Source organism: Natator depressus, chromosome 1, assembly GCF_965152275.1.
Source record: "Natator depressus isolate rNatDep1 chromosome 1, rNatDep2.hap1, whole genome shotgun sequence".
Taxonomy (NCBI): domain Eukaryota; kingdom Metazoa; phylum Chordata; order Testudines; family Cheloniidae; genus Natator; species Natator depressus.
This window is the reverse complement of record NC_134234.1, coordinates 259,564,152-259,587,091: the sequence shown is the minus strand read 5'-3', so window position 1 is coordinate 259,587,091 and position 22,940 is coordinate 259,564,152. Positions and strand designations below refer to the sequence as shown.

Here is a 22,940-nt window from a genome sequence, read left to right as displayed (position 1 = left end):
GGACCTGCAGGAGCTCAACAAGTTTGTCAAGAAACAGGTTCTGCATGGTCTCCCTGACCTCCATTATCCCCTCATTGGATCCAGGAGACTGGTACACTGCCCTCGACTTGAAGGATGCGTATTTTCACATAGTGATAGTTCCATGTCGCAGACGATACCTCAGGTTTGTGGTGAACAACAGCCACTATCAGTTTACTGTCCGCCCTTTTGGCCTGTCAGCAGCATCTCGAGATTTCACGAAGTGCATGGCAGTTGTCGCGGCATTCCTGTGCAAGCAGTAGATACAGGTTTTTCTGTCTGTCGACGAGTGGCTGATCAAAGGCCACTCCAGATCTCAAGTGGAGGAGCAGGTCAGCTTCATAAGAATGACCTTCCTCGAACTAGGTCTCCTTCTCAACGAGGCCAAATCCACACTGTCCCTGGTGCAGAGAACAGACTTTATAGGCGCAGTGCTAGACTCAACTCAAGCAAGGGCATACCTCCCAGAAGCCAGATTTCAGTCTCTGGGTGACGTCATACGGGGTCTCAGACAGTTCCCCACGATCACGGTAAGGAGCTGCCTGAAACTGCTGGGGCATATGGCTGCTTGTACCTACGTAGTACAGCATGCCAGACTCAGACTTCGCCTGCTCCAGGCATGGCTAGTGTCAGTTCATCAACCAGCTCGAGATGCTTTGGACAGCGTTGTAACCCTGCTTGCCCAATGTTAGACTCCCTCCTGCGGTGGCTCAACCCTCAGGTAGTTTGTGCAGGAGTGCCCTTCGCCATTCCTCTTGTTAGTGACAGATGCCTTGGATCTGGGATGGGGAGCACATTTGGGAGACCTCAGCACACAAGGTCTCTGGTCTCAGGTGGACGTAGCTCAGCATATCAGTGTCAGAGAACTGAGAGCGGTGCACCTGGTGTGCCAGGTTTTCAGAGCCCTCATATCAGGCAGATGTGTATCAGTCCTTACGGACAACACCACGGCGATGTTTTATATCAACAAACGGGGGAGTGGGTGCACGCTCATCTCCCCTGTGCCAGGAAGCCCTCATGCTGTGGGACTTCTGTGTAGAGCACTCGATATACCTGCAAGCATCATACCTCCCTGGGATACAGAACAAGCTGGTGGACAGTCTCAGCCAATTTTTTCATGGCCATGAGTGGTCCCTTTGGCTGGACATAGTGAGCTCAATTTTCCATCTCTGGGGCTTTCCCCAAATAGACCTGTTCGTCTCGTGCAGCAACAGGAAGTGTCAGCTATTTTGCTCCTTCATGAATCACAGCCCGGGTTCCATTGCGGATGCCTTCCTTCTTCCATGGTGGGCCGTCTCCTTTACGCCTTCCTGCTGGTTCTGTTGGTCCACAAGGTGCTCCTTAAGATCCACAGGGACTGAGCCCTAGTGATATTGATAGCTCCGGCCTGGCCATGCCAGCACTGGTTCACATCGCTCCTGGAAATGTCCGTGGCAACTCCGGTCACCCTACCACTTGTCCCAGACCTAATCATGCAGGATCACGGCCGCCTCCGGCACCCGAACCTTGAGTCGCTCCACTTCATAGCATGGATGCTCCATGGCTAAACACGGTGGAGCTGTCCTGTTCTGATCAAGTCAGACAAGTTCTCCTTGGCAGTAGAAAGCCCTCCACAAGGGCAACGTACCTTGCCAAGTGGAAGAGGTTTTCTCTCTGGTTGGAGCAACACCATCAGTCACCAACGCTCGCCTCGGTGCCATTTATACTGGACTACCTCCTCCATTTTAAGCAACAGGCTCTGTCTATGTTGTCAATAAGGGTCCACTTGGCCACCATCTCCACCTTCCATCCAGGCGCAGATGGTCACTCAGTCTTTGCAAACCCTACGGTTAGTCATTTCCTTAAAGGTCTCCTCAAGCTCTACCCGCACACGCAACAGCCTATCCCAGCTTGGGACCTTAATCTGGTCCTTTCCAGACGTACGGGTCCACCATTTGAGCTACTGGTGACGTGCTCCCTGCTTTATCTCTCATACAAGGTGGCCTTGCTGGTGGCAATAACCTCAGCTAGGAGAGTGTCGGAGGTCAGGGCCCTTACATCTGAGCTCCCTTACATGGTATTCCATAAGGACAAGGTTCAGCTCAGGCCTCACCCTGCTTTTCTCCCTAAGGTTGTCTTCCAGTTTCACACCAACCATGACATCTTCCTCCCAGTGTTCTATCCTAAGCCACATTCCTGCGGCAGGGAACAAAGGCTTCACTCGATGGTTGTCCGCAGAGCGCTGGCCTTCTATATAGAGAGAACTAAGCCATTCCGAAAGTCTGTTCAGTTATTCGTAGTGGTGGCAGACAGGATGAAAGGCCTCCAGGTCTCAACCCAACGCACCTCGTCATGCATTCGGGAGTGTTACGACCTGGCGAAGGTGCCCGCTTCGCCGATCACTGCACGCTCCACCAGGGCTCAAGCCTCCTCAGCAGCATTCCTGGCACAGGTCCCCACACAGGAAATCTGCAGAGCAGCAACGTGGTCCTCGATACACAATTTCACGATGCACTGTGTGATCACACAACAGGCCAGAGATGATGCGGCCTTCGGGCGAGCCGTGCCCCAATCAGCGGTTGACTCCGACCCCACCTCCTGAACTTTGACTTGTGAGTCACCTGATTCGAATGGACATGAACAAGCACTCGAAGAAGAAAAAATGGTTACTCACCTTTTTGTAACTGTTGTTCTTTGAGATGTGTTATTCATGTCCATTCCAATACCCACCTTCCTACCCCTCGATCAGAGCAGCCAGCAAGAAGGAACTAATGGGGAGGGGGGTCGGCAGGTCGCTATATTGGGCGCCATGAAGGCGCGACTCCAGGAGGGGCCCAGGCTGACCCTATGGATGCTGCTAAGGGGAAAATCATCTGGTTGGCGTGCACACGGTGCGCACAAACCTGATTGGAATGGACATGAACAACCCATCTTGAAGAACAACAGTTGCAAGAAGGTGAGTAACTCTTTTTTTCATGTGATAGCATCGGCTGTGATTGAACTAGGACGCCACTCATTTTTTCATTAGTGATGGAAATGGAGCCAAAAATAAATGTGAGTAGGAGTAAATGTCACAGTCAACAGTGAAAACTGAACTTTTAACCTAAACTGGACAGCGGATTTTCTTTCTATTATGCCACCTCATTTAAAAGCAAAACATTTGTGTTTAATATGCCAAACCACTGTATCTGTCTGTAAGGTCACTGATGTGAGGCACCACTTTGAATCAAAACACAGTAATTTCAACATGTCCTATCCTCCTGGCAGTGTTGCAAGATGTGACAAAATTGAAAATCTGAAGTCTTCATATCACACTTCAGATGTCATTCGCACAACATCAGTGACTGAACAGGAAAAAAATCAATGGCTGCTTCTCTTCATAGATGTTGGTACCAGCTAAAAAGAAAGTCTTTCCTAGCTGCCAAGTTTGTGAAGAAGTACACAGAAATGGTGGAGGAGCTTTTTGTCAGAGATAAAAACAAAGATGACATTGTGAACCATGTGAAGCAAGTTTCTCTCTCTGATTCCACAGTAGTGTAAAGATTGGAGGTAATTTATAAGGATTGTCTGTCAGGACTGCTTTCCGATTTAAAAAAACATGTCTCTTGCGGGGAATGAATCAAGCATTTTAAGTGATACTGCCCAGCTATCACTGTTTGTTAGATTTTTATGATAGTGAAATTTTCAAGGAAGAATTTTTGTGCTTAATACCGATAGAAATCTACACCACAAGAGAGACCATTTTTGAAAAGTAAAAGGCTTTTTTTGAAAAAAAAAATTGTTTGAATCTGCAGAAAGTAAACTTGCTTGTTATAGATGGAGGTCCCTCTATGACAGGGAAAGAGAAGGGTTTTGCTTGACATTTGGAAGCGATACACCCTTAATTAAATACACTTCACTGCATCATTCACCAGACTGTCCTATGTGTGCCTTTCAGAGGAATCTTGAAATCTTTCTGACAGACTTAACAGGAAAGATATTGACCTTTCCCACTTTGCGTGTTCTTGCTACAGATGAAACTTTTACTCCTGAGGGCATTCTGCGCCAAAAAATTAAAATTCTGCAAGTTTTATTTGTCATAAATAAATGCAGAGGTTCCAGCGTGGCAGTGGGAGCACAGGCCACTGGTTGCACGAAGGTGGGAGATCACCCTGCAGCCACCCCCCCCCCCCCCCGGGACATGGACTCAGCGGTGCGGCTGCCCCCGACCCTGACACAGCACCAGGTCTGGGCCTGCCCCAGAAACACCCTGGGACTCTGTGCCAGGCGCACCAGGTGTGGGGCTGGCAGGCTCAACCAAGCAGGATCCAAGTGTGGAGGGGCTCAGTGTGGGGGGATCCAGGTGTGGAGTGGGAGGATTCTGTGTGGGACACTTTGGTTGCAGGCAGCTCAGTGGGGGAATCTAGGTGTGGGGGGATCTGGATGCAGAGAGGCTTGTCGGGTGTTCCAGGTGCAGGGGCAATGGGACTCAGCAGGGGCTTCTGGGTGAAGGTGGATGTGGCTCAGTGGAGGGAGATCTGGTGTGGGGGTCTCAGCAGGGGTGTGTGTCTGGGTGCTGGAGGCGTGGGGCTTGGTGGGGTGGGGGTCTGGGTCAAGCTAGTTGGGGGCTCAGTGGCATGGGGGCTCAGGGTGGTGCAGAGGATGGGGCATCAGGATGGGAGTTTGAGTGCAGGGAGCTCAGTGGGGATGCAGGGGTGGGGTCTGGGTACAGGGGGGCTCCAGATGCAGGGATTGAGGTTCAGTGTGGTGGGGTTCGGGTATGGAGGGCTAGGGGGGTTCTGGATGTACCAGGTGAGACTTGGCAGAGGTGTCTGGGTATGGGAGGTCTGGATGCATGAGGGTTGAGTGGATGGGAGAGCAGCTCCCCATACAGTGATCCCTCCCCCCACAGCTAAGGAGCAATGGGGGCAGGAAGCAGGGAGGTTGCTGAGCTTCCTGCAGCTGGGAGAGGTTTCTGAGGGTGGGTCTGACCCAGACCCAGCCACTCCTTGCAGGGGAAGAGGAAGTCCTATCCTCTCCTGCCTCTAGCCCAGCCAGGACTAGCAGCTGATCCCGGCTCAGGGTAGGAGCCACTGGCTGGGGTGTCCCTAGCCCCGTCGTGATTTATCTCTCTACCGGCTGCTCTGGGTGCCTGAAACGATGTACCTGTGCTGCTAGGGAGTAGTGCGTGACTGTTGTTGCAACTTCCCTGTCAGAAAGTCATTTTTCTGTGGGGAAGCAAAGAAATCTGCAGGGGATATGAATTCTGCGCACATGCAGTGGTGCAACATTCCCCCAGGAGTAAACTTGGATGAAAACGATGCAAGAATTCCTAAACTATCTGATTAAAAGTTTTAAAATGCAGTTTTATAACTTTAAATTCCAAAGGATTTGCTTTTGTTTATTCGTGATCCATTTGTTATCTCTGTCCATGGACCTTGCCCTTCTGAAGCAAAGAACATTCTTGATTCATTGATGAAGGTGCCTTTAAATTAGAAATTGTAAGGCTCCAGAGCTCAGATGTCCTGAAGGCAAAATTCAGAGAAGTGGGACTTAGTGAATTCTGGAGTCAGTATGCTGACCAGTTTCAGAATAGCCAGAATCTAGCCATCTATCTTTTAACAATGTTCGGATTAATGTACCTCTGCAAATCTGGGTTTTCTACCATGAATGTAATAAAAAACCAACACCACAATCGCCTGACAGATGAGCATCTTCACGTAATTCAACTGAGTATCAGTAAAGTTCAGTGACTTATTTAACTAATTCCCTAGTCTTCCCTTTTTGAAATAAAAATCCATAGTTGACCACTTGATTTTGATTATCTTTCCATAAAACAACTGTGATCACTCAATCCAAGGTTACTTCCTATGACCAGCTCTTTTAGAATGTCCTCATCACTTACCAAAACCAAGTCTAAAATTGCATCACCTCTTGTTAATTCAGTTATTACAAGATGAAGAAAACTGTCATCTATCACATCCAGGAATATCTGGGCTCTGCCAATATTAGTAGTATTTATTCTCCATTTTATATCCAGGAAGTTAATCTCCCATTATGACACTGTTCCTTGTAGTATTTATCTTTCCTAATAATATTAGAGATCTCTATCCATATCTCAGTCCAATCCTGGTGGTCTATAAGCAGACCACGAACACTGTCCCAATAGAACCTCTTTGACAATCCTTCCCCAAAGTGATTTTGACCCAAACAGACTCTGTTCTGTTCATGCTATCACATCCTAATTCTGTAGAGTTTACTGCATCACTGATGTACAGTGCTACTCCACCACCTTTACCTTTATGCCTGTCTTTCCTAAACAGCACATACTCTTCTATACCTGTATTCAAATCATGATTACTATTCCACCATGTTTCTGTAATCCCGATAATATCCAGTTTGACCTCATCCACCAGTATTTCCAGTTCTTCTATTTTATTGCCCAGATTCCTTCTATTCTTGTACAACCATGTCAGTCATTTCTCTCAGACCTCCCACGTTTTTCTAGCCAGATTAGGTACAGTCCTTTCACTAACATACGACAGTCAATATTTGTACTTTTCTTCTTGCTGTCCATACTCTTACCTTCTGGTGTTTTTTTTATCCCTTACTGTATCTTCAATTAACTGATTTTCCTCCTCCTGCATAGTGAAGCCAGGCATGGAAATTTCACAAGTCTTTCTCAACTTTCTCCCAACTTCTCCTAATTTTAAGCCTGTCTTATCAATTGTGGCAGCCTTGATCTCAGAAGGTTAATACCCCCAGCTGCTCAAGAGAAGTTCATCAGTCAAGAAAAGTCTCCTTTCTGTAAATGCCTCCCAATGGTCGATCATCCCCAAACCTTCCTCATTCCACCAATCCTTGAGTTATTTGCTGATCTTCTTTATCTTGTCACTCCTACATGCTTCTCTAGAGACAAGTATTCCACTGAAGATCACCTGAGCTTCTTTAAGTGACTTACCCAGCCTAGCATAGTCATCGTTGATCCATTCACAGTCCCTGATCACATAGATCTGTCTCTTCCTGGTGTTGGTATGAATCTGTCTTATGTTCTCTCTCATAGTCCGCTCTAAATTATCCTCATTTTTCCTGGGTCTGCATCTGCATCATCTCTTCCTCTCTTCTGCAGGGACTGGCTTCCTTTCTTTTCTTCCTTGCCACCCTAGCTTCTGCCTGTTTTCTCCTCTTTGTTCCCCAGTGTTGCAAACCTGTTAACTCAATTTCACCACCACTAGCCAATCTCTTCCTCTGCCTTGTCCTTGTGGTTACATTCTTCCATGGATCATCCTCCTCTTCTGCCAGTCCACCATCCAGGTCCTTTTTGTTTGGCAAGTGTCTGCAAATCTTGAATTGTCTATACCACCTCCTCTCTCCTTTCCTGCATTTCCTTCAAATTCCTGTCCCAAAGGTAGTTCATACCACTCACTTACCTTTTTGTATTTTGGAACAAATTGGCTGATCTGTATCATCTGGTAACACTTTGTCCGGTATCAGAAAGGGAGAGTAATATTGTCTACATCAGCGGTTCCCAAACTGTGGTACGCGTACCCCTGGTGGTACGCGAGACATCTCTGGGGGATACATGGGAGAAATTGTGTAATGGTGGATTTTATTTATTATTTTATTTATTGCATTTTTATAATAGGCTACTCAGACAAAGCTTTAAAACTCTGTGGGAATTTGTTATATAAAATACGGTAGTTAATTTACTTCAAGATGTACAAATGAGAACACAGATACACAGAAACACTGTTGAATAGAGCCCTCACTTCCAATCACTGTACAGTGTGGGTTCAGTTGCCTAGCAAGTGTTCAGTCTAACTGAGCTCAGAACTTAGGTTTTTTCAGTTGTATACATCGCACTGTAACTGTATCTGTATGCAACAGTGAAATATGGACAGATGGCTAAAGACAGGTAGCGTTAAGAAGAACACATAAAGTATCAGTGCTGAGAAGGGATGGGATGGGGTGGGGTATGTGGGCAGCTGGTAGATTTGGAAGGGGTATGCAATAAGAAAAGTTTGGAAACCTCTGGTCTACATAATGCTTGTCTTGCTGTCAAATGTCTGGGTCATCACAGAGAAAGTGTCTCTCAAACCTTCTGTCTTTCAGGAGTATGAGGCTTTGACCAAGCAACCAGGTTGCAACCCTGATGTCTGGGTGAACCTAGCGTGCACTTACTTTCTCTTGGGGATGTATACACAAGCTGAACAGGCAGGCTTGAAAGGTGAGGTGTGTCTCTTGGATTGACTGTGGTGGGAGTTTTGGTGACTTAAAAACCCTTACAATACATCCTACAGAAAGTATTTTATGCTTTTGGAAAGTAAGCTCTGAAACAAGAACGCAAGAAACTGATTTATCCTACATCTTGGCAGGGGGTTAAACTAGATGACTTTTGTGGTCCCTTCCAACCCTGTGATTCTGTTATTCTAAGCTTGTGTTCAAAGCTGTTTCTATTTAACAAGAGGATTGTAATGTCTCTTGCTCTGTAAGAAAGTCTTGGGCAGGTGGAACATCTGGAATTGAAATGGTCTATTAGAAATAAATTTCTCCTGATTATGTAGTGACTTGGATAATGGAGTGGAGAGTATGCTTATAAAATTTGCAGATGACACTGAGATGGAGGAGTTGCAAGCACTTTAGTTACAGAATTAGAATACAAAATGATAAATTTTGATAAATTGGGGAACTGGTCTGAGATCAACAAGATGAAATTCAATAAAGACGGGCACGAAGTACTACACTTAACAAGGAAAAATCAGATGCATAAATACAAAATTGGGAATAACTGACTACATAGTAGTACTGCAGAAAAGGGTCTAGGAATTATGGTGGATTATAAATTGAACATGAGCCAACAATATGATACAGTTGCGAAAAAGGCAAATATTCTGGTGTGTATTAACAGGAATACTGTATGGAGGCACAGGAGGTGATTGTCCTGCTCTACTTGGCACTGGTAGAAACTTCAGCTTGAGTATTGTTTCCAGTTTTTGGGTGCCACACTGTAAGAAAAATACGGACAAACTGGAGAGGGACTAGAGGAGAGCAACAGAACTGATAAAAGGTTTAGAAATCCTGACTTATGAGGAAAGGTTAAAAAAAACTGGTCATGTTTAATCTTGAGAAAAGAAGACTTGGGGGTGGGAGTGGTCGGGGGGAGAACCTGATAACAGCCTTCAAATATGTTAAGGGCTGTTATAAATGATCAGTTGTTCTCCATGTCCACTGAAGGTAGGACAAGAAGTAATAGCTTAATCTGCAGCAAGGGAGATTGTTAGATTTTAGGAAAACTTCCTAACCCATAAGGGTAGTTGAGTACTGGAATACGTTACCAAGGGAGGCTGTAGAATCCCCATCATTGAAGGTTTTTAAGAGTAAGTTGAACAAACACCTTTCAGGGATGGTCCTGCCTCAAGTGTGGTGGGATGGACTATATCAACGCTCAATGTCCTTTCCAGCCTTACATTTTTGTTATTTAAAGATCTAAAACTCAGTTTGTGATGTAGTTGTAGCGGCAGGGAGTTACTGTTCTGTTGATTTTTTCCATATCTGTGAGCCAGTGCTACTGAAGCTAACTAGAGCAGCACAACTGACAGAAAATGAAATGTAGGCAACAGTACAGTTGTTCTCCCTGACATGGGTAGGGCCCTATATAGACTTGGAGTGATTCAATAGATGATGTGCTGGTTTATGAGTCAGTGCTGAACCAAATCAGTTTAGACATTTGGGGGCTAATATGTGCAAGGTGCTGAGTTCACTTACCTATTGTCAACTTCTGTTGGAGTTGGGGATGCTCAATATCTTGCAGGAGGACTTGGCTGTTGCAAGAAAGGGTCCTAAAGTTCCCATGGCACTGTCTGAAAGAGGAGGGGTGAGAACCCAATTCCAATCCCATTCTGCCCGTCTAAAATTCTCACTGAAGTTTTACTTTGAGAAGTTACCCATCACTTTCTGTCTTATCTCAGTGTAGTATTTGAATAAAATCAAATTCCATTTAAAATCAATATTGGTAGTGAAGTGCCTAGTGGACTTCATGGAGTCTCTGACTCTTCTCCCTTTTCAGGATAAAAGCCCTGCTTGGAGTTGGGTGTTTTGTCTCTTGATTTATTGTTTAGGTTCGTTGATTTGTTTTGGGGAGGAGGGGTTGAGTGGGGAGGGTGGGATTGTTCATGTAGTTGTGGGGTGTCAGTGTTGCAAGTGTCATTCTTGCTTTGGTAGAAAGGCTTTCTCAAAGAGGAAGGTTTCACAGCATTTTCTAAAAATGATCAAACCTGATTCACTAAACTGAGTTAATCCAGTTTGAATATGCTTGTGTACAGATAGTACAGTTCATTATAGCACACTAACTCCTCATTTATCATGAATTTTGGAGTCCTCTTTCAAAGTGAACTAAGTTTGATGCGAATTGAGTTAGTTCATTTTTGTGTGCACGCAGTTGCTGTGCACTGCTTTGGCAGTCCAACTGCTATCCTACACTGCTTTGTGGGCAACTGTTAAAATGACCTGTCTGTTTACTTGTGTGCACTGCTCTGGGGTCAAGTTGACCAGATGTCTCCTCCCCTGTTTAAAAACTGGCGCAGGGTTAGAATTTGCCCGTTTGCTCATGGATTTGAGTATATCAGCCTTGCTGCAATATTAATCCAGAAGCCTTACCACATGCCTTTAATAGCCACTTAAAGCCATGCTGGGACCCTAGATCTCATTGCCATCTGGGGAGAAGCATCAATGCAGGAAGCTCTTGTGAACAACCACTGGAATAAAGATGGTTTTGTGGACATTGCTAAGCACATGTCTGCAAAGGGGCATAATAACTGAGATGCCTACTGATGCAAACAGCTCAGGAGAATGTACATTAAACCGAGGATACCAGGAAAAGCTCTGGCAGTGGAAATGTGACCTGTTGATCTTTTGAGGAGCTGGACAGGATTTTGATCAATTACAATTACACTACTGAACCTCCCACCCCCCAAACCCCTGAGGACAAGAAGCAAGAGTCATCCGAGGATAAACACAAGGAAGCCAGTGAAGAGCTGTTACCAGAAAGCCAGGATCTCTTTGGGACTCAGGACTCTGATGCTGGCCAGGTAGGAAGTGCACCCAACTCCCAGCCAGAAACCCAGCCTGGATCTGAGATCCAACTGAGGAAATCTTGTCATGTAAGAGTCTATCTTTACAATTTACTATTATTATTTTATTAATTATGCTCTAATACCGTGCTAGCTTCTGTTCTGAGTGCCTAACAGCTGCAGCCATTTTAGGCAGATGTGAACATTTTAGGCAGAGGAGAGCCTTTATGAGTCTCCAGCCCCTGCCTCCCTCCCTTCCTTTGGCCCACGCTGTCCATTTGGCCCACCTGTACACATTTTCAAAATGGTGGCTGCTTCAGCTGAGCAGTAGGCCTCTGTCTCATGATAAAGCCCCAACTTTCAACCATTTTGAAGTGAACACCCTGGACAGCATGTGCCTATCTATCTATTTTCCTTCCCCTCCCCACATCTTTCCTACCTGGCAAATGTCACCCTCCCCCAACTCTGTTTGCCAGCTCAAAATGGCATCTGGCATCATGGCACAGCCATAGTCTGTACACCACCTCCTGTCCCTCAGCAGATCTGAATACTGAAAACATTCAGTTGTCAGAAATTCAACAGCTCATTGAGACAGTGCTTACAGAAGAAAAAGTTTGGTTAGTATTCTCACTTTACATGAGGTAATTATGAACATTGCATGCCCATAAAGGTACAAAGACCACAGCTCCCTGCTGAGGTATAAGTGTCCTGTAACGTGCATTCTTACAGGAAAAGAGCTTTACCTTAGGCATTGCAAAGCTCTTAACTGCTTTACACAGGGTTTCATAGAAGGACTGGGAATATGAATGCTTCAGGCAGGCAGTGCAGAACACTGTTTTTGTTTGCAGAGGCTAAGACTGAGAAATTGCTTTATTTTGGTCCAGATGTTACGCAGAATAGCTGCACAGTATAGTCCGCAATTTCCTTCTTCTCCTGTAACACTTCTTGGTGAATAACTTCACAGTGTAAATCGCTGGCGTATCCTTTTCTTTCTTGAATAAGGCAATTCTTTGCCTCCTGGTCACCTGTCTCAGTGTAATATCATCAAGAGTCAGGACAGCCTAAAGGGGATGCAGTGGGGATTACTGTCCAGTTCACCCCCAGATGTCGCCCATTAACCTCTCTGACAACATATAAACGCCTCCAAGGCACAGCAAAACTGCAAACCCTAACCAGGATCATAATTTCCAACGAACACACCCAGACTCCAAGGCACAACACAAATTTAAACATCATATACAAAAATCCCAATACAGTTCCCCTCATGCACACGCCACTTAATATCTCTGAGATTACCCCAAGACTGGGAAGACTGTCAGGGAGGGAAAGCAGAACTATATATAAAAATAATGCTAGAATAGCCTATCTGGAATTTGACCAATAACTGCTTGTGGTTTTTTTGTAGTTTTTTTACTCCCACAACCGTGGCACCTGCAGCAGCCAGACCCTCAAGGTCAGGACCTTTATCAACAGCTGAGCAGCTTGCTAACCGGGGTAGGGGAGACAGAGAACTCAGGATTAAATGTTCACAGACCTTATTGCAGACTCCCCAAGACCCCCCAGATCAATGAAGAGGTGGCTGTTGTACCTGAGGTCGGAGAGGGAAAAAGAAATGGAGCTCTCCAGAGAAGTAGTTGGATTGGCCAAAGACAGCATCACAGTCACCAGGGACAGTGTTACCATGGCAAAAGACACTGTGGAGAAAGGCAGAGATGCAGAGACAGTACAAAGCCAGAATGCTTTGCTGCAGCATGTGCTGCTGTTGGGGCAGCAGGCAATGCAGTGCTCTAAACCAGGACCCAGCCATGTCCTGTAGCCCCTGGGCAACATAGGGTACTGGGAACATCAGCATCTGCTCCCTGCATCAGCATCTGCTCCCTGCAGAGGCCTTTCGCTTCACAGACCCATGCTCAGAAAAGTGAGAACAGTTGCTCCCGGGAGCCGAGCTCTTTTGAGCTACGTAGCACCCCTGATAACTTCGAGCCTCACTACTTAACACTGGAAGGCCCAAGAACAAGAAGTGGCAGAGGCCAGGCATATACTCGCTTGTGGCTTACGCCCCTCCCCTTGTGTTCTGCCCTTCACTGCATTGTGTCACTTTGAATTTTGTTTTATTATTGTTTTAATTAAAGGTTTATTTCTGGTGTTATATAATAGACTGTTTAATAATGAAATCTCTAAAAGATTCATTCATAAAAGAGTCATCAATGCATTTTGGAAGAAGGACTTTCCCAGCAGAGCTTAGTAGCTCTGTAGGATAAGCAACTTCAGTTGTGGAGCTCTTAAGGTGTACATCTTAAGAGCTCCACAGCTGGGGATGTGTGCCCTATGGAGTTCCCAATCTTGGCAGAGCAGGGTTGGCTGCAGTGAAGTTTAGGAGCTCCACAAAGGAGGTGCTTTCTGTAAACTCCCCTCCTCTTGATTTGAATATGAACAGCTCCCTGTATGCAATCTCCTTCTCAAAACTCCCTGTTCTTCCTGCCAACTGCTGCCACATACACTTTTACACAGAGAAGGAAGAGAGATTTGTTGTGATAATTGGGCTTACAAATTTACTCTGAACTGTGAGCTCAATTGTAAAAAGAGAGTATTAGTTCATAAGATGTCACAATAACCGTCCTATATCAACAAATGTTGATGAGAAAAGATGCAAAAGTGAGACAGACTGAATTAGTCCAAACAGAAAGGGCTATAGATATAACTTAAGGGCTGTGTTAAGATCATGCTTGGTAAACTAGAAGAATGTAGATCCAGAAATCAATGAACCAAAGTTGGTGTGCTGGATATTATGCCTAATGGTGGAAAAAATAATGAGGAAATGGGCTGTTCTACCCATCACTCCATTTTGGGGGACTTAAAAAAGAGACTTGGGAGAAAAATTGGCTACTGGAGCAAGCTTTACCATCGTGGCTGCCACTTCCACCATCTCCTGGGACCTCGCGCCTTTGTCGTCCTGATCCTGAAAGATGTCCTGACAAAACCATGCCAGAGAGAGGGAGCCAGATGACATCTCTTCCTCCATCAGGTTTGGCTGAAACCTGAACACACCTGGGAGGAGAGACTTTGTCTCTCTCTTGCACCATTCCCATGTGTTCTTTTTCCTTCCCTGCCTTATATCTTCTCTCTTCTATCCCTCTCCTTTTTCCTTCTGTATAATAAAAGTCTGGCTTACCCACCCAAGACTGCATATTTTGCAACACTGCTAAGCCTGTGACCAGTAAGAAGCAACTAAAAGGGATGCCCTACAAAGCCCAGTGCTGGTGCAAGTTTGCCAGATCTCAGAGTGGCTGATAAGATTGTGTGCTGGGCCTGTGTTTCTCCAGCAATGAAGTTGCAAGTAAAAGTCAGCACCAGAGACAGAAGCTACATTTTCTGTTTCCACCCCCCACTCCTCACCCACACCTTTTGTGTGGTTTTTTTCTTGTTTTGTCTTCTTAGAAATGAGATCAAATTTTAACAGCAGCAGCAATAACAACTCCAGCCCATCTTAACTAATTTATAGAATCATAGAATGGTAGAACTGCAAGGGACCTCAAGAGTTTTTTAGTCCAGTCTCCTGCACTCAAGGCAGGACTAAGTATTGAGTGGAGGGGACTCTTTTATATTTTTCCCCAAAAGGACAACAGATATCTTTAATACCATCTAAGAGGCTGGCGGTCTAAAAATTCTCTCCAGCTAAAGGAACAAGGGCTGTTGTTAAAAAGAAAGCCTTATTTACTATTTTACATTTCAAATGCTTTAACTGTTTTTTCCTTTTCTGTATCTTTATTAAAAGGTTAAAACGATTTTAATGGTGTATTTGCCGTGGTACTCAGCAGACAAAAGTCTCTGTATACCAAACCCTGAAATTTGTTTAAAACTCTTTAATGTTGGACAGTGACTGGGTTATAATACCTTCAACACTTTCGGGCCCATTTATTCCATCTAAATTGATACAATAAGTTAGAGCTGATTTGTGTTAGCAGGCCTAAATAGATAGTGTTGTAGGAGGGTGGCGTAGTGCCTGGGTTCTCTGCTGTGCAAGGCCTTGCCTCATAATTCCAGGAATATTGCCGTGTAATTTTTAAGGGTCTTGCAACATAATTTATATCAATTGTGGCACATGGTACTTGAAGCCTTGATTAAGGGTTGGTTGCCAGTATTTCTTTTGAGATGCATTGTGCTCAGCGTGCTTTGTATAGCATCTTTCATACAAACTCTTATCAAATGTACTAAATGTTTTAGAGAGAAGTAATAAAGCCATGGAGTTAAGGAAGACAAGAGGCAAAGGCATGGGAAAAATGTGTGTTCAGCAGAGAATTAAAAAGAGCTGTAGAGCTGATGAAGATGAGAAATACAGGAAGACACCTAAACGGTGGCAAGATTGTGAGAAATTGCGAAGAAGTTCAGCTATAGGCTATGTGGGGTGGGTGGGTCAGTGCGGTGTGCTTGGGCAAGCTAGTAGTGTTTATGAGGGTGTCTTACAAACAGTGAGGGAAAACTTGAATTAGAAATGTTCCTTGTGTTAGTACCAGGGCTCTGAAAAGTACTGTTGGATTTTTCTTTCAGCACCGAAAAGTCGACTCCAGAATCGTCTGCTGTTTCACCTAGCACATAAGGTATGTATGTCTCTTTGCTCACACTTCATGTTTCTTTCTGAATTTTGAACTGTAATTGGTGCTGGATTGACAACCTTCCAGAATGTGTCCGCAGGATAGGTACATCAATGGGTAGCAGCAGAACAAACCTTCCCAACCACTAACACAACTGCATTAATCTGACATAGAGAAATCATCTGTAGGTGTAAGAGGGGAACTCAGAGGAGACACCGGTCTGCCAGGAACTAGAATGAGACCCACCAGTTGACTTCACATAGGCCTAATAGAAACAGTCTGATAGTATTTTTTGGCTGTTGCCACCCTAGGACCAGCTACTTCCACTTCCTTTCTTCTAAGATCATCTAGTTTTTCCTAGGTGGGCGCATTTTGGAACTAACAATTTAAGTAGGGCTGTTGATTAATTGCAGTTAACTCAGGCGATTAATTAATGTTTTTAACCGCGAATAATTTTTTTTTAATCACGATTAATTGCACTGTTAAACAATAGATTACCAATTGAAATTTATTAAATATTTTTTGATGTTTTTCTACATTTTCAAATACATTGATTTCAATTACAACACAGAATACAAAATATATAGTGCTCACTTTATATTATTATTTTTTATTACAAATATTTGCACTGTAAAAATGATAAACAAAACAAATAGTATTTTTCAGTTCACCTCATATAAGTACTGTAGTGCAATCTCTTTATTGTGAAAGTGCAACTTACAAATGTAGATTTTTTTTTTTGTTACTGTGACAGGGTCAGGCCAGATGGCTACAGGAGAGTGTTCCTATTGGGATCCAGGAAGTGGGCGGGCAAAGCTCGCCCACTGCTAAAGGATCCCCCCCCAGCCTAAGGGGGGGATCCACAGGACCTAGAAACCAAATGATTACGTGGGACAACTAATGAAGAACAGGAACGGGAGTGTGGTCAAAGGGTCAAAAAAAGGGAACCGGACGGGGACACCGAGCAGAGGACCCCGGACAGCGCCCACCGTTCCTCAAAGGCGTCAAGGGAGTCGGTGGACGCCGCCCAGAGGAACTCTGCCCGGAGGCGTGAACGGACTGAGGATCGGAAATAGGCCCCGCAGTCGCAGGAGACTCCATCGGCCAACCTCCTCACCCTGGTTTTATAGATGGCCACTTTAGCCAGGGCCAGGAGGAGGTTGACCAGGAGGTCCCGCGACTTAGTGGGGCCATGGACAGGGAGTGCGTAAATAAGAAGGTGAGGAGAAAAGTGCAGCCAAAACTTTAATAAAATATTGGTGAGGAGCCGGAATAGGGGCTGCAACCTGGCGCACTCCAGGTAGACGTGCGCCAGGGTTTCCCTCACGCCGCAAAAGGGGCAGGTGTCCGGGATTGGGGTAAACCGCGCCAAGTACACGCCCGTGCTCACAGCCCCGTGTAGGAGCCGCCAACTGATATCCCCGGCGGGCCTCGGGACTAAGGTGGAATAGAGGCTGGCCCACCGGGGCTCCTCACCCTCTAGAGGTGGCAGGAGATCCCGCCACTTTGTGTCAGGGCGGGACGCGAGGGTGAGGACATGAAGGGTGTGGAGCACGAGCGTGTAGAGATGTTGTTTTGGCGCGGTCTGGAACCGGACCGGCTGCAGATCGTGCAGCTGGCTCACGGTGAAGGGGCGGGGGGGTCGGTCGGGTCCACGGGGCAGGGGCCCGATGAAAAGGTCTGGAGGGCCTGGGGTGGAGGGTGGGCGGGGCGCGCCCTCTCGCAGGACCCGGTCGAGGTAAACCCGAGCAGCGGGCGGCAAAGCGGCCCTCACCTCCTGAAGTACGCGCAGGGCAGTACGAGGTCTGGAGAGCCCCATGCGCTGAGCGAGCGTCAGGGGATCCAGCCAGTCTCCCCGGTCGTAGTCCAGGAGGTCTCCGACTTTGGTGACTTCTGCCAGGACCAACCTCTGGCGCACCGAGGGGGACTCCGCCGCCTGCACACGCAGGTAGGGGTTGTGTAGCAGGGGCTCCGCGAGGAGGTCTTCCCCCACGGAGGCCGCCACGGACCTGGTCGCTGCAAAGAATTTCCAGGTCCGGAGGAGGTCCTGTTAGAAGACCGGCAGCCCGGAGAGGTCTTGCGGAAGACCCCTCGGATGGAGATAAAGGAGCTGCCGGTCATATCGGAGCCCTCGGAGGCGGTGCAGGAAGGCGTGCGCCAATATGCTCCATGCCGGACTACCTGCACCATAAAGGAGCCTCTGCAGGGCCTGGAGGCGGAAGACATGGACCTGAGTGCGGAGACACTTCAGGCCCTGCCCTCCCTCCTCCAGGCTACAGGAGAGTGTTAGAAGGCAGATATATTAGTCCCAGATTAAGCAGGTCCATTTTCCCTGAGTAAGGTAACAGGGGCAGTTCCAGAACAAGAAGGAACTTGCTGGAACAAATTCAGGCAGGCAGGCAGGCTAATTGGGACAGCTGGAGCCAATTAAGAAGCTGCTAGAATCAATTAGGGCAGGCTGGCTAATCAAGGCACCTGAGATTAAAAAGGACCTCACTTCAGTCTGTGGCGTGCATGCGAGGAGCTGGGAGCAAGAGGCACTAGGAGCTGAGAATGAGAAGGCGGACTGCTGGAGGACTGAGGAGTACAAGCATTATCAGACACCAGGAGGAAGATCCTGTGGTGAGGATAAAAAAGGTGTTGGGGAAGTAGCCCAGGGAGTTGTAGCTGTCGCGCAGCTGTTCCAGGAGGCACTCTAGACAGCTGCAGTCCACAGGGCCCTGGACTGGAACCCAGAGTAGAGGGCGGGCCCAGGTTCCCCCCAAACCTCCCAACTCCTGATCAGACACAGGAGGACTTGACCTGGACTGTGGGTTCCACCAGAGGGGAAAGTCTCTGGGCTTTTCCCTGACCCACATGGTGGATCAGCAGAGAGTGCGGAGATTGTTCTCCTTCCTTTTTCCCATGCTGGCCAGTGATGAGGTTAGCTGTGTGAACAGCAGGTTTGAGCCACTAGCAAAAGTGGCCAAACTGAGGGCTGCCGTGAATCTCTGAGGCAAGCAAATCTGCCAATAAGCACAGGACCTACCAAGGCATAGGAGGAACTTTGTCACATTATATAACTGCACTCAAAAACAAAACAGTGTAAAACTTTAGAGCCTACAAGTCCACTCAGTCCTACTTCTTGTGCAGCCAATCACTAGGACAAACACGTTTGTTTACATTTATGGGAGATATTGCTGCCTGCTTCTTATTTATAATGTCACCTGAAAGTGAGAACAGGCATTCGCATAGCACTTTTGTAGCTGCGTTGCAAGGTATTTATGTGCCAGATATGCTAAACATTTGTCTGCCTCTTCATGCTTCGACCACCATTCCAGAGGACATTTCCATGCTGATGATGCTTGTTAAAAAAAATAATGCGTTAATTAAATTTGCGACTGAACTCCTTGGGGGAGAATTATATGTCTCCTGTTCTGTTTAACCCATGTTCTGCCATATATTTCATGTTATAGCAGTCTCAGATGATGACCCAGCACAAGTTGTTCATTTTAAGAACACTTTCACAGCACATTTGACAAAAAGCAAAGAAGGTACCAATGTGAAATTTCTAAAAATAGCTGCAGCACTTGACCCAAGGTTTAAGAATCTGAAGTGCTGTCCAAAATCTCAGAGGGATGAGGTGTGGCGCATGTGTTCAGAAGTCTTAAAAGAGCAACACTTTGATGCAGAAACTAGAGAACCCAAACGACCAAAAAGAAAATCAACCTTCTGCTGGTGGCATCTGACTCAGATGATGAAAATGAACATGTGTCCGTCGGTCTGCTCTGCTTTGGACTGTTATCAAGCAGAACCTGTCATCAACATGGACACGTGTCCTCTGGAATGGTGGTTGAAGCATGAAGGGAAATATGAATGTTTAGCGGATCTGGCATGAAAATATTTTGTGACGCCAGCTACAACAGTAGCATGTGAATGCCTGTTCTCACTTTCAGGTGATGTAAAGAAGTGGGCAGCATTATCTCCTGCAAACTTGTTTGTCTGAGTGATTGGCTGAAGTAGGACTGAGTGGATTTGAGGGCTCTAAAGTTTTACAATTGTTTTATTTTTGAATGCAGTTATTTTTTTCTACATAATTCTACATTTGTAAGTTCAACTTTCATGCTAAAGAGATTGCACTACAGTACTTGTATAAGGTGAATTGAAAAATACTATGTCTTTTGTTTTTACAATGCAAATATTTGCAATCCAAAATAAATGTAAAGTGAGCACTGTACACTTCGTATTCTATGTTGTAATTGAAATCAATATATTTGAAAATGTAGAAAACATCCAAAAATATTTAAATAAATGGTATTCTATTTTTTAACAGCGTGATTAATTGTGATTAATTGCGATTAATTTTTTTAATCGCTTGACAGACCTAATTTTAAGTAAAAAGACTGTTAAAAAATATAAAAATCTCCTGAGCTATTAAGTTCCCCCAAAACACAATCTTGTTTATAGCAGGGAGATTTCGTTTCATTTCAACAATGATTGAGGCACAACCTTCACTTTGTTTCATCTTGGTATGTTCAAGAATAATTAAACAGATTTTAGAGGAGTTGGTCCAGTCTTATCCTAGCCCACTCATGAGAGCTCCTTCACTTCTAGCCTGCAAATTGGATTGCTTTTTTTCTATAAATAGATCAGTTTATTACTAACAAGGGAACTTTTATCTCCATGGCATGAACCACTTGTGAATAAATGGCTATGTCAATTTAGAAACATCAAAGGTTAAAAAGACAACCACAGCAAGATGTGCTTTTTTCAGAGTACATGTGTTGATAAAATTGGATTGTCTTTCACAGTGGCCTTTTAAACTTGACAAAAATACAGATAAAATGCTACTATTCTAAGCCCTCCACTTCCCAACAAAAGTCTTTATTATGTATTATAAAGCTGCTGTGAATTTTGTGAGACCTTATAACCTAAGCAAGGTCACAGAAATCCCAAGTGCTGCAAGGAGTGGTATTTGTTATTCAAGCCCCAAATCTAGCAAAGCGGGTAAGCATATGCTTAACTTTAAGGATATGAATATGGTTAAAGTTAAGAATTTGCTTAAGTGCTTTGCTGGATTGGGTCCTCATTAGATGTTTGGGCATCAGTAGATAGTGCATTATTCCCTCTGACTCATTTTTGTGCCATGCTCCAACATGCAGCAAAAGGGCATTACTTCTAGAGAAGCTGTGTTTTGGGTGAGAGATAAAACCCAGATATTGGCACTTTCTGCAAAAACTCCTGTTAACCCTGTTGTCCCAGCTAAATTCTAATTTGGATAGTTGCATTCTGTCTACCTAAGTCTCTCTGCAGGTTTATTTGAAAACATAACTTTCATTTCCTTGCCTAAAATCTGTTGTGTAGTGGCATTGGCACAAATTGACTAACACCCAAAGGTGTTTACACTCGAATGGTGGTTGAACAATCGCTATGAATATAGTCTGCAAAGTACAGTAGATCCTCAGAGTTACAAACACCTTGGGAATGGAGGTTGTTCCTAACTCTGAAATGTTTACTTGTGGCACCTTAGAGACTAACAAATTTATTTGAGCATAAGCTTTCGTGAGCTACAGCTCACTTCATCGGTTGCATTCAGTGGAAAATACAGTGGGGAGATTTATATACATAGAGAACATGAAAAAATGGGTGTTACCATACACGCTGTAACCAGAGTGATCACTTAAGGTGAGCTATTACCAGCAGGAGAGTGGGGTGGGGGGGACCTTTTGTAGTGATAATCAAGGTGGGCCAGTTCCAGCAGTTGACAAGAACGTCTGAGGAACAGGATGGGTGGGGGAGAATAAACATAGAGAAATAGTTTTACTTTGTGTAATGACCCATCCACTCCCAGTCTCTATTCAAGCCTAAGTTAATTGTATCCAGTTTGCAAATTAATTCCAATTCAGCAGTCTCTTGTTGGAGTCTGTTTTTGAAGTTTTTTTGTTGAAGTATTGCCACTTTTAGGTCTGGAATGGAGTGACCTGAGAGATTGAAGTGTTCTCCGACTGGTTTTTGAATGTTATAATTCTTGACGTCTGATTTGAGTCCTATTCTTTTACGTAGAGACTGTCCAGTTTGCCCAATGTACATGGCAGAGGGCATTGCTGGCACATGATGGCATATATCACATTGGTAGATGTGTAGGTGAACGAGCCTCTGATAGTGTGGCTGATGGGATTAGGCCCTATGATGGTGTCCCCTGAATAGATATGTGGCCACAGTTGGCAACGGGCTTCGTTGCAAAAAACACCCCTGGAACCCCGACCTGGGGTATTCTATCTGCTACCCAAGATCCATAAACCTGGAAATCCTGGACACCCCATCATCTCAGGCATTGGCACCCTGACAGCAGGATTGTCTGGCTATGTAGACTCCCTCCTCAGGCCCTACGTTACCAGCACTCCCAGCTATCTTCGGGACATCACTGACTTCCTGAGGAAACTACAATCCATCAGTGATCTTCCTGAAAACACCATCCTGGCCACTATGGATGTAGAAGCCCTCTACACCAACATTCCACACGAAGATGGACTACAAGCCGTCAGGAACACTGTCCCCGATAATGTCACGGCAAACCTGGTGGCTGAACTTTGTGACTTTGTCCTCACCCATAACTGTTTCACATTTGGGGACAATGTATACCTTCAAATCAGCGGCACTGCTATGGGTACCCGCATGGCCCCACAGTATGCCAACATTTTTATGGCTGACTTAGAACAACGCTTCCTCAGCTCTCGTCCCCTAATGCCCCTACTCTACTTGCGCTACATTGATGACATCTTCATCATCTGGACCCATGGAAAAGAAGCCCTTGAGGAATTCCACCATGATTTCAACAATTTCCATCCCACCCCCCCCCCACCGCACTGTTCCTCAGACGTTCTTGTCAACTGCTGGAAATGGCCCACCTTGATTATCACTACCAAAGGTCCCCCCCTTAGCCCCCTGCCCCCGCTCTCCTGCTGGTAATAGCTCACCTTAAGTGATCACTCTGGTTACAGTGTGTATGGTAACACCCATTCTTTCATGTTCTCTATGTATATAAATCTCCCCACTGTATTTTCCACTGAATGCATCTGATGAAGTGAGCTGTAGCTCACAAAAGCTTATGCTCAAATAACTTGGTTAGTCTCTAAGGTGCCACAAGTACTCCTTTTCTTTTTGCGAATACAGACTAACACAGCTGCTACTCTGAAATCTGAAATGTTTCCAAAAAGAAAAAGAGTACTTGTGGCACCTTAGAGACTAACCAATTTATTTGAGCATAAGCTTTCATGAGCTACAGCTCACTTCATCGGCTGCATACTGTGGAAACTGCAGAAGA

The 22,940-nt window shown here is 45.4% G+C and overlaps 1 protein-coding gene across 3 annotated transcripts in view; it reads left to right on the top strand.

Moving 5' to 3' along the window:
• The window catches only part of IFT56 (intraflagellar transport 56), an 81,084-nt gene that overhangs the window by 10,898 nt on the left and 47,246 nt on the right, over positions 1–22,940 (top strand). For 2 of the 3 annotated variants that reach the window (XM_074941751.1, XM_074941753.1), the window contains exons 4-5: positions 8,089–8,203; positions 15,594–15,643. In XM_074941751.1, coding sequence (XP_074797852.1) covers positions 8,089–8,203; positions 15,594–15,643 — 165 coding nt within the window. The remainder of the gene's footprint in view (positions 1–8,088; positions 8,204–15,593; positions 15,644–22,940) is intronic. The other variant, XM_074941752.1, reaches the window with a different exon arrangement.